General features: G+C 34.6%; 1 protein-coding gene across 4 annotated transcripts; it reads left to right on the forward strand.

Moving 5' to 3' along the window:
* Positions 1–452: 452 nt before the first annotated feature.
* Positions 453–11,595, forward strand: LOC120067283 (P-loop nucleoside triphosphate hydrolases superfamily protein with CH (Calponin Homology) domain-containing protein). Of its 4 annotated transcripts, XM_039018819.2 has the most exons (25): positions 453–544; positions 710–860; positions 1,267–1,322; positions 1,607–1,715; positions 1,809–1,963; positions 2,095–2,193; positions 2,938–3,127; positions 4,082–4,197; positions 4,297–4,380; positions 4,531–4,608; positions 4,697–4,789; positions 4,893–4,922; positions 6,032–6,373; positions 6,459–6,540; positions 6,647–6,742; positions 6,814–6,993; positions 7,197–7,303; positions 7,381–7,559; positions 8,285–8,449; positions 8,538–8,791; positions 8,886–9,049; positions 9,213–9,904; positions 10,420–10,529; positions 10,615–10,749; positions 11,288–11,595. In XM_039018819.2, the coding sequence occupies exons 4-24, from the start codon at positions 1,706–1,708 to the stop codon at positions 10,746–10,748; spliced, it is 3,360 nt and encodes a 1,119-aa protein (XP_038874747.1). In that variant the 5' UTR covers positions 453–544; positions 710–860; positions 1,267–1,322; positions 1,607–1,705; the 3' UTR covers position 10,749; positions 11,288–11,595. The 4 variants fall into 4 exon arrangements, with proteins under 4 accessions (XP_038874747.1, XP_038874745.1, XP_038874748.1 ...); XM_039018817.2 differs by having other exon boundaries at positions 491–860; XM_090308651.1 differs by having other exon boundaries at positions 499–1,081.
* Positions 11,596–11,795: the final 200 nt, after the last annotated feature.

An 11,795-nucleotide genomic window follows, 5' to 3' on the forward strand; every position in this document is an offset into this window, starting at 1 on the left:
ACACAATCTTATATGATTTATTAATTACCTGGTCATTTTACATTGTTGTCAATGTAATTATTATTTTTTTTTTAAAATAGGACCAAAATAAAATAAATCTGAAAATATAAAGACTGAAATACAATAAAATCCAATATATATGGAGACTGAAATATAAATTCGAACTAAATTATCTTTTAATTAACTAAGAATACTAAAAGGAGGACAAAACGAAAAGAAAAGTAAACGTAAGAAATAATCCAAAAACTATATTTAAACGGATTAAAAATAAAATTAACAAAACTCATCACTAATTCCGTCATTATCAATGGATAAACATTATCAAAATTGAATAAAAACGTTAGTTAACCAAACCGAATGGAAAAGGCGGGAACATGACTCCAAATTTTATGGGGCGGGGGCCCAAGCATAAATATCAAAAAGTACAGCACCTTCTTCTGTAAAAAGCAAATAAAAAAAATTGAATGAAATAAATAAATTGAAAAAAAAAAAAAAAAAGAAAGAGGAAGAACAAGAAGAAGGAAGAGAGAGGAGCTTCTTTATAGTTCGTTCCAACTTTTTTTCTTTTTTCTCTTTTTCAATATTTTCCTTCGAAACAAACACATTGTTTCGTTGTCTCTGAATTTTCGGACCGGATTTGTGGCTCATACCTCAGCTGTTTTTTTTTTTTTTTTTTTGGATTTTCTTCTCCATTTTTTGTTCCTTTTAGCAAATCGACCTGGAGCTCTGCGTGTTCCGGTCCTAATCCTTTGATTTTTTTCTTGCCATTCTCTCGTTTCAATCGGGCCCCTTTGACGCAAAATTTATCAGGTTTTCAAGAATTCTTTCTGAATAACCTCATTTTGTTCATGTTGTCAAAGGTACGATTTCTGAACTATTGATACCTTTTGAGGATGCGTGTCGATCTGTTTTAGCCTCTTTAACAGCTGATACACGGTTGTTTTTAGACCCATTTCGATTATCTTTCGTGTTCTTTAGGTTACATTTCATTTTTTTTTTACCTCATAATTTAAATATTATAGCTCCTGTGTTATTGGGCTGTGATTGCCGAGCGAAGTGAGCAAGGAAATGGAAACTTTGTGTATGACATTTTCTTTTCTTTTTTTTTCCCGGGGGGGTGGGGGTGGGGGTGGTAAGGATAGTTAAATTCCGCTCGAATTTGTTTGTAGTTAGTTACTTGAGACATGGTGTAGCTGGGGTTTAAATTTTTATGAACAGGTAAAAGTTCTGGAAATTTGCTATTCTAATAAAAGGATTGTTTGGCAGGTTGGCCTGAAATTTGGGTGGTAATGTTTCCTCAGCTTCTCATCAGTATTTCACAGGTAGTTTCTTGAATGCCCATCTCTTCTTATATAGTCTCTCTCAGCAAGAGAAGAGGAACTTAGATTTGTGGACATGGCAAAATTTTCCTGGTTTTTTTAAAAAAACAACATATTGGATTTATATGGAGAAACGATTCATTTTCAATGATGAGCAACATTGCATGATTTCAGTAGTCTATATGAGTGAAGATATAAAGCTGCATCTCTTTTCTGCGCATTTTCTTTTTTACCTCTAGCAACCTTGCATTGAATATAATAGTTAATGTGGTATGGAACTTTTTTAGCTCCATGTTCGCCTGGATCATGGAAAGAGTAAATCATTGAGGATTTTGTTATGAACATACACTTGGAGCTGTACTCAGCTGGTTCAGAAGTTCTGGTGAATGGCTGAATGTAAGTCTCTTTGCTTATCAGAAGTTGTTTGCATATGAGATATTCTGGTCTTTCTCATATCCACATTTAACCTTAAGTTGTCTTTAACATTAGCCAAACTGAAATTGGAGCTGGTGGAGTGGTTAAATTGTATGCTCCCCCATATAAATTTGCCACTGGATGCTTCAGACGAGGAATTGAGGGCATGCTTGATTGATGGAACTGTACTATGTAGCATGTTGGATAAACTATGCCCTGGTGCAGTTCAGGTTCGATGGCATTTGGTGGCCTTTGTTCATTACTTTTTTGTACTTACATATTTTTTCCATCTAATAATTTCTTCACATTAATTATCATTTTTTTTACTATTGGTTTCATAAATTTATTTTCTTTTCTTTAGGGAGGCAATTCTAAGCCCATCATTCCTAATATTGAGAGTTTTCTGATAACTCTGGATGAATTAGGACTTCCAGGCTTTGAACCTTCTGTCTTAGAACAGGTAATTACTCTAGTTTGATGCAATGCAATTGCAACAGCAAGTACCTTCATTTTCTGCCAGATAGATGATGTAAAGTGTAGGGACACTTGTATTTCATACTTAGTTGAGTGAGAATTACACAAAACTAATCCAAACACCGTGCTCAACACAACCAGAAAATTAGCCAAACCCAACCATATAATCTAATGACAAAAGAAAAAAAAAAAAAAAACTCAAAGCCAACATTAAAACAGCTCCTACTGTTCTAAACAAAATGCCTATCACAGTCACAAAAACCAGCCAACAAAAGTAGTTTTGTCCAGCCATGAGAATTTATTGCAATTCGTCACAAATATCTTGACTATTCGAACGTATTAATTTCATCATTCATTGGGATGAAATTAAAATTCTAAAGTTAAATTTGATTGGTAAAAGATTGGGGGTTTAACCTTGAATAGTAAATAATCATTTGAATTTGATGTCATACAACTTTTATCTAGAATAAAAATCTGGTATTTTGTGATATACTTGTACTCCTTTGCTGTATTCTTGTGTAATCTGACTAGGATCTTACAATCATACATCCATTACTGTGAGAACCGAAAACATGTAATTATTGTGTTTCATCATTTATCACAATTTTATCTGACTTGCCAACAAAACAAGACCTTTGTTGAGTTTTGTATTTATGTTGAATGAAACAGTTTGATGGTTTAAATTTTGAAACCTTTTATAGATTGAAATCTGAGCAGATATTATATGCAGGGATCTATTGCACCGGTTTTGCACTGCCTGAGCACACTTCGAGCTTCTTTTGATTTGAGTGTTGGGGATGAGTACATTCAAAATTATTCACGAAAAAAATGGAACTTATATGAAGTAGACTCATTAGATGCAATCAATAATTTGTCCGGGCAAAGATTTCAAGATTTTCAGAATGGTTCGGTTGTATCAGGTATGTTACAGGATCGGAAGGAGAATTTAAATTGTGCAAAGATCTCATTCAGATTTCATTGTGAAGTTCATTTATGGTTGACTTTGTTCTTGATTTTGAAAGGTCAATGTTCCTGAACCTAGAAAAAAAGGTCTATAAGATTGCACATTGTAACTTTTTATACAACTTTCTGTTTAACAAAGAGATATTTGATTTAATTTCTCTGACCTTAAATAAGTGATGTGCCAAACAGTCGTAGAGTGCATCCAATACTTTGCTAAGATTTTGATTGGTCTTTCTTGTTTTCTTGTGGTTTGCTTGAGTATCTGCTGAAAATTATTTCGTTCAATTTTATTTACATGTTCAAATGAAGCTCTGCATTTGAGTAAATGCTTCACTTCATGCTAATCTATAATATTTTGCCTTTTTGGCTCCTGTAATATATGGAGATTATCATTTTTTTCATTTTTTTGTTTGGTTCTCTCCTCACTCTCATTGGAAGTTTGTATTCTTGAACATTTTTCTATCTTTCCCATCTATCAATGAAAAGTTTGTTTCTAGTAAAAAAAAAAAAAGGCTTTAATAATATAAAATATAAATACTGGATGACACATCTTAAAAATTATATAACTTTATAGTGTGTTTGTATGGTTTTGACCTCGACGTCTGATTTTTTTGGATGCTTGGGCAAACCAGGTTAGAGCAGGCATGTATAACAAACTTACATTAATCAGTAGTATCTTTTATCGAGTTAATTCTTTTTTTCTTTTTTCTTTTAAATTTATTTATGAAAACCACTACTTTCATCATTTCATGAGTTAATTCTTATGTTATAAAGAAAGTTTGGCCGGGACCACAGTTTTCCAGATTTCTCATGCTTCTTCCCAAAATCTAATATTGATGGTGCCATCGTATTCTATTATTTTCTATTATTATTATTTTATTTTCTATTATTTTCTTGTTTGTTTGCACTAGTGCCGTCGTATGGTTTAAACAGTCATATTCAATATGAGGATCATGAAGGGCAAGAACAAAATCATGATGTTTCTGGTTCTAACATCTTGGAGTTGATAAAATCAAAGAATCTTGAGGTAATCCCTTCAACCATTTTTAATTGTATATTTACATAAATGGTTTGCTTCATAATATGATTAGATCCATTTCTCAATTTCTGTTATTGTTTTATGCAGAATGTCTCTACTCAATCACTTTTCAATATGATCAATGGAATTTTGGATGGCAATATTGAAACAAAAAATGGAGATGTGTCACATGTATGGGAGTGATTATCATTCTACTTGAAGGATCTGAAATTTAGCCCAAGAAATTCAAATACTATATCTGATTTCAGGGCCATATTTTTATCCAAGATGAAATTTATTTGTATTTCTAACTTTGCTTTTATTGGCTCAAATTTCTCTCAGCAAGTAGCTTATATTCTGAGAAAAGTTGTACAAGTGCTTGAGCAGAGAATTTTAACTCATGTTGGAAACCTGAAACATGTAATCTCGCTTAGAAGCTTTTTAACTTGGCATAGTTTATTATCTTACATGACAAATAGAAATTAACTACTGTCACTTATTTGTGCAGCAAAGCAATCTTTTGAAAGCTCGGGAGGAGAAATTTCTCTCAAAATTAAGAGTCCTTGAAACCCTTGCAACAGGGACCACGGAAGAAAATGAGGTATTTTGACAAACATACAAATGTCCAAATCTTTTCTTTCAGGTTAGAGAACAAAATACTGTATTTTGAGTCCTGGATATAAATTGTGTCATTACTTGTGTAGGTTGTCATGAACCAGCTTCAGCGTTTGAAGGTAGAATACTCATCCCCTTTCTTACCTCTGAGGAACTTATCCTGCATATTTGTTATTTTTGGTTCCTGACTTATTGTGTTGTGGGGTTTAATCAGGATCAAGCCATTTAGATGAAATTGGTTCCATACTGCCTTGTCTTTATTGCACTTTCTTATTTTGGCAAGACACTAAATTTTAGTGGTAGAATTTGGTAGCTTCCTTGCTTCATAGGGTTTTATCATGAAGGAACTATAATAACTTAATATTGCTGAAGAAGTTGAGTAACCATAATGCTGAATTAGTGATGGCTTTTTTCTTCCCATATATATATATATATATATGTTGGTTCTCATTTTTTCTATGGTTTGTGAGCGGGAGGCCCTTGTTGCATGGTTAGTTGCTTGGCTCTCTTGTCGGGCTTTTTTTTTGGTAATTCTTTCATTTTATCTTGATGAAAGCCCGATTTCTTAATGTATGCTATGGTTTGCCTTCAACATTCTTTCACCTAGTCGGAAATACACTAGTCATTGCTCTTTCTTTTGAAGCTTTTGATGATCTGCTCATCACGTCATAACTGTTGAACATGTATGCTGATTACGTTTTAGCTTCTTCTAATTTTCAACTTTTACTCAATTGAACCAATTAGTTTGAGTTCTATGAGTGGTATTTGAAATTTGGTTGTATGGGGAGAAATCATTTACACTGCATAACTACGAAGAATCTTTTGTACTATTTATTCCCAGACTAGGACTTAGAGTCCAACTTATTAAATCAGGGGTGATACTTGAGTTTGTGGCAGTACAACTACCTCTCTCTGGAGCCCACTTCATTTCTATTTATTTCAAAATTTGGTAGTTGACCAGGCACCGATTTTAAGTTGATTCTCGTTCCAATCCCTATACTATTACTTATTTCTCACTATTTTTTTTAAAAAATTATGAAATTAAATTATTTTGGTTATCTCATTAACCCATTCCTAGTTAGCAAACAAGGCCTAAATTGATGAAGTGACGATAATGTTGTACATCTAGCTCCCTTAACATATCATTGTCTGAAAAGTGGCATGATTTAAGTTTTTTGCCAGTTTCTCAGTTCTATATATGTTACGATTCATTTCTTTGGTATTGAAGGCTGAAATGTTCAAAGTAGAGGAGATGAAAAACTGTGAGGAGCAGGATAAGATGGCATTGAAGGAGCAAAAGGCAGTCTGTGATGTTGAGCTTTCAAATCTTAAAGATGAGCTAGAAAATGCTAAAAGGGAACATAAAAATCATTGCTCACAACTAGAAACGAATGCTAAGGAGGAGAGAGCTAAGTTTGAGGAGAAACTAAATGAACTTGAGTGCTTATTAGCTGATTCCAGGAAGAATGTGAAGGAACTCGAGACATTTTCTGAATCTAAATCACTGAGATGGAAAAAGAAAGAGTTCGTCTATCAAAATTTTGTTGATGATCTGCTTCGAGCTTTTCAGGTTTTTGTCATGTCAACCGTATTGTTATTGTCCATAGGGCCCATGTTGTGTTGATTAGAGATATGACTTTTATTTATTGGTTTAGGAGTTAAGGATTTCAGTGGAGTCCATCAAACGTGAGGTCTTGAATACAAAAGGAAACTATGCTGAGGATTTTAATTTCCTTGGTAGGTTTAGCTTACTTAATCTCCAGTTTTCTATTTTACTGCATTTTTCAGATTTTCAATTTTTTTCTTGTTCTGTTTTTGTTTTTAATGAGGTTGCCATCAATAGGAATGAAGTTCAAAGGATTAGCAGATGTGGCTCAGAATTACCATGCAGTTCTGAATGAAAATAGAAGATTGTATAATGAAGTTCAGGATTTAAAAGGTGACATTTTTATTTTCCTTTTTCTTTTCTCCCTACTTGAGCTCTCTCAATTTAGATGTGGCATTTCACAGGCAACATTCGAGTGTATTGTCGGATACGGCCATTCCTTCCAGGGCAAAGCAAGAAGCTGACTACAGTTGAATATGTTGGTGAAAATGGTGAATTGGTAATTATAAATCCCGCTAAACAAGGAAAAGACAATCGTAGACTATTCAAATTCAACAAAGTTTTTGGTCCAACATGTTCACAAGGTATTTGTGATCTTGTCCAATTTTGATTAACTATAGATTAATTTGCTCTATTATGTTGTTCATACCCACCGAGTCAATCATTTAAGTAGTTCAACTTTTAGTATTTTATATTATTTTTTATGAGGGTTAAAGAAATTCAATTTGGAAGAGGTTATTTTTTTGTGCTTGATTTCCTATTTACATTTAATTATACTGGTTGACAGAGGATGTGTTTTTAGACACTCAACCATTAATTCGATCTGTCCTCGATGGATATAATGTTTGCATATTTGCTTATGGACAAACTGGTTCGGGAAAGACCTATACTATGGTATGCTCTATGTTCATATTTCTAGTACCATATTTTTATCTTGCTCATTGGGGCTTATATGTGTGATTCTTTCTCAGAGTGGACCTGATGTATCATTGAGAGCAGAATGGGGTGTTAACTATCGAGCATTAAATGACCTCTTTGAAATTTCTCAAAGCAGGAAGGGCTCTATTTCCTATGAAATTGGTGTTCAAATGGTTGAGATATACAACGAGCAAGTCCGTGATCTGCTCTCAACTAGTGGTCTTCCAAAGAGATATCCTACTTTGAATATTTTGATATTATTTAATTATTTAAATAGATTATTTTTAATGTTCAATTGTCTTTTCATTTTCAAAGAAAGAAATTGATCATTCAACGCAAAAGATAATTACACAATGGGAAGACAAAGAACCCTCTCAACGCTCATAGAATAACAGAAAAAGGGGGAAAAACACTTGAATTGGCTTGTTTATGAAAAGAATATTGCACCATCCAGATACCTAAAAGATAGCTTTAACAAAAGTCTTCTTGCTTATAGCCAAATACTTCTTGATGTTTTCAGGTTTTTTCCTACCAGATTTCCCACAACACCACACGAACTGTAAACCTCCCAGAAAATCTTTCTTTTATCTGTAAGTTCAAACCTAACATACCTTGGACACAAGTCTTGAACAGATAGACTTCTCCAGTTCACTGAAGAAGCTTAAAAACAAAGGTCCCACAAAGAAGTTGCAATGGGGCAATGCACAATTAAATGACCCAATGTCTCTTCCGTTGACAAAGGTCAAAGAATACACCCGGGAGCAGGTGGGGGAGGGGGATAAGTACAGTTTGGTTTACCTTCAATTCTTTATAATCAATCATATTTTTAATTTCCTATATTATCTAACCGATTTATTATCTAGCCTTCCCTAGCCAATTCAGAATTTGGTAAGCATAAGCGAAGCATGCTTTTGATTTTTTGATAGCAAAAAACTTTATTTCCTTTGACTTGCACACACTTGGGATTTGGAACACCACCCAACCAAATGGGCTTGCAGTACCTGATGCCGGTATGCATCCTGTTAGATCTACTGGCGATGTCCTGGATTTGATGAAAATTGGATTGACAAACAGGACAGTTGGAGCCACCGCCTTGAATGAAAGAAGCAGCAGATCTCATAGGTACTATTACTATTCTAAACATGTTATTGCTTGTCATTTATTGTCATACTTTAAGAATACTTTTCATGCAATTGCTGATTCTGTGCAGTGTGCTGACAATTCATGTTCGTGGTGTGGACTTGGAGACTGATGCTATCTTACGTGGTAGTCTTCATTTAATAGATCTTGCCGGTAGTGAAAGGGTGGACCGCTCAGAGGCAACTGGAGATAGGCTGAAGGAGGCACAACACATTAACAAATCATTGTCAGCTCTTGGGGATGTAATTTTTGCTCTTGCACAGAAGACTTCACACATACCTTACAGAAATAGCAAACTAACCCAAGTTCTCCAAAGTTCTTTAGGTGTTTTCTCGTTTTTGTATTCGATTGGACCTTTATTATTCGATTTTCTGATAATACCAAGTTTGTCACTATTTTGCTTTATTTGAATCTCTAGGTGGTCAAGCAAAGACACTCATGTTTGTACAGATTAATCCCGATGTAGAGTCGTACTCTGAAACAATAAGCACCTTGAAGTTTGCAGAAAGAGTTTCTGGTGTAGAGTTGGGTGCTGCCCGCAGCAATAAAGAGGGTAGATATGTTAGAGAACTCATGGATCAGGTCCTGACGACGTTTTATTATGTTCTTGATTTTTCTTTTCTTTTATCACAGTTATTGAGTTATTGAACTGCACAAACCTCCTTCTATCTTGATCCTAATAGTATGCACGGAATACACATTTGCGTGAGATATGCTACTTTCTGATTCTATGTCGACACTGCAGGTGGCTGTTCTCAAGGATACCATTGCAAATAAAGATGAGGAGATTGAGCGGTTGCAGTTGCTTAAAACTAATGGCAATGGTGTAAAGCATGGCGTTGGTTCCGTAAGATACGAGTCATTTTCTCCTAGAAGGCACTCTAGCACAACTCCTCGGCAGAGCCAAAAGGCATCAGGGAGAAAAGGCTCAGGGTTGACGAATAAAGCAGCATCTGACATGGACAATTTCTCAGATTATGACAGGCGTTCTGAAGCTGGATCACTTCAGTCTATGGAGGACTTTAGGCATCATAAGCGTTCTGGATCTGGATCCCATCTGTTTATAGAAGACTTTAGACATCATAAGCGTTCTGGATCTGGATCACATCTGTCTTTAGAGGACTTTAGACATCAGAAGGAATCTTCTTCACAGTCAAGGGTTTTAGGTCAGAATGTTACTGATGATGTTGACCTTTTAGGCTTTGGAAATGCTGATTCTGATGAGAGATTAAGTGATATATCAGATGGCGGGCTTTCGATGGGAACTGAAACCGAGGGATCAATTTGTAGTGTTGTGGAATACACTCTATTCCCTGAAGTTTTAAAACCATCAGATGTTTCGTTTTCCGATACCAAATACCCGGAGAGCACATTGGATGTAAAAAGGCCAGCAGAAAGTATAACTGGGGGGAAGTCATTGGTTCCTATTCCAGAAAAGTAAGTAATTACTATTCCCTCTTAAAATGTTTATGGACATCATTGTACTCGACTTCAATAGACTTTAGGTTCTGCTTACTCTCTTCATTTCATGCTTAAAATTGATTGGTGCCACCTCCAGCTACTATAAGTCTGACCCTTTATCGTTTCTTATAAACGGGGTGTCGTGGGCCTCACTTCACTTATGGTTTACCCTTTAATCTTAAGGCTCTGCACATACTCGTGCTAGCTCCAAGTATCACAAGTGTTGTTTTTCAACTCAGGGTTTAGCATCTCAAGTTATATCATCGGCACATCCCTATAAGCCTCTTAATTTCAAAAATAGCAGAATAGGACATCTTTTTTAGTAATAACATTTAAAATATGCTCTTTCCTCTTTCTTGATGATTAAAACTTTTTTCTTGGTGCACCATGTGATTTGTTTGACATGCTTGGATGCGTCACAACTCTTTTACGCAGTGGCGATTAAATAACCTTTCAAGAAATTCATTTTTTTCGTTTCCTGTTCTATGCAGAATCAATGCACCATCGAAGACTGGTCTGAGGCCCCCACAAAAGCCCGTCCAAGCAAAATCGTCAAAAGTTCCATTGACGAAAAGCTCCTCAAAGGCTCCATCAGCATCAAGTATGAAAACCTATACACTGTTGTTTTTACTCCAATGTTTTCCATATCATTTGCCTTATGTTCTTTTTTCTCTTAATTTGATAAGATACCAAACTTTTCATTGATAAAATGAAAAGTACAAAAGGAGATCAAAGGAGAATACAAAAAAGCTCTCCGATTGCTGTTAATAACAAAAGAATTATAACTACAAAAGAGAGTGGAAAGAGTGCACCATCTTGAGGTATTAAAATGATTATTTACCTTGTGCATTTATTCAGCTCTTCTGCTTTTACCTTAGTCTAGAACTTGCATCATTTCCCAAGTCACTGTTAAATGATCTCCTTTTTGGTTAAACTATAGTTTTAACCATTTTAGTTTGCTACTTCTAACATTTCAGTCCTTTCAATCCCAAAAATTTATAATCTTATAATCTAGCTCATTAGTAAGGAAGGCATATGCCAACATGAGCATAATTTAATAATTAAGGTAGCTACTCATCTATTTGAAGTTAGAGGTTTAAATTTTCACTTCGACATTTGGTGTCCCTAAAAGGGAAGAAAAAAAAATTATATAATGAAAGACAGATGTGTTATCATATTGAAGTCACACCCAGTGATAGCTCAGCTTTTTATATGTAGTCATTGCCATGCCAACTTCTACGTGATGTCATGTTAGTTTTATGTTACCGTTTAACTCGATCATTAATAGACACTAATTTAGTTTTTTTCCCCTCTATATTCTTTTTGCTCGTTTTCCCTCTCTATTTTGATGGAAATCAGGTGCCAAAAAAACGATTGTTGGTAGCTCCTCGTCGACGAAAAGTGGCAAAAGGTGGAAGTGAATCAATCTAATCTGGGTAGAAAAATTCTTAGAGCCTAATCATTATTTTGTGTAGTTCTTGGTTGCAGTTTGACACTTCACACTTCTAGTTTCTGGCTCATCCCATCTTTTGCCATTCTAATTGGAATTTCATAATTTCTTCCTTTTGTTGTATATTTGTGTGCCAAAGGGTTAGCTATTGGTTAAATACATGTTCACTTTAAACCTTTCTATCCTCTAATATTATCTCTCTCTCGCTCTACCTGAACTATCTCTCTCCTCTCTACCTATGTTATCTGTCTCTAATTCTGTGTGTAATGTATACCCACAGATATTTATAATTTTATATGTAGAGAGAGTTAATTTGCTCTTCACCAGTAATCTTCTTGTTGATCACTACAGGATCAAATTGCAAAAATCATCTTCAATGGTAATGGTAAATATACCCTCAAATTTTTAATTATAAAA

The sequence above is a fragment of the Benincasa hispida genome, chromosome 12, assembly GCF_027475165.1.
Source record: "Benincasa hispida cultivar pf3 chromosome 12, pf3_genome.v1.1, whole genome shotgun sequence".
Classification (NCBI taxonomy): Eukaryota; Viridiplantae; Streptophyta; class Magnoliopsida; order Cucurbitales; family Cucurbitaceae; genus Benincasa; species Benincasa hispida.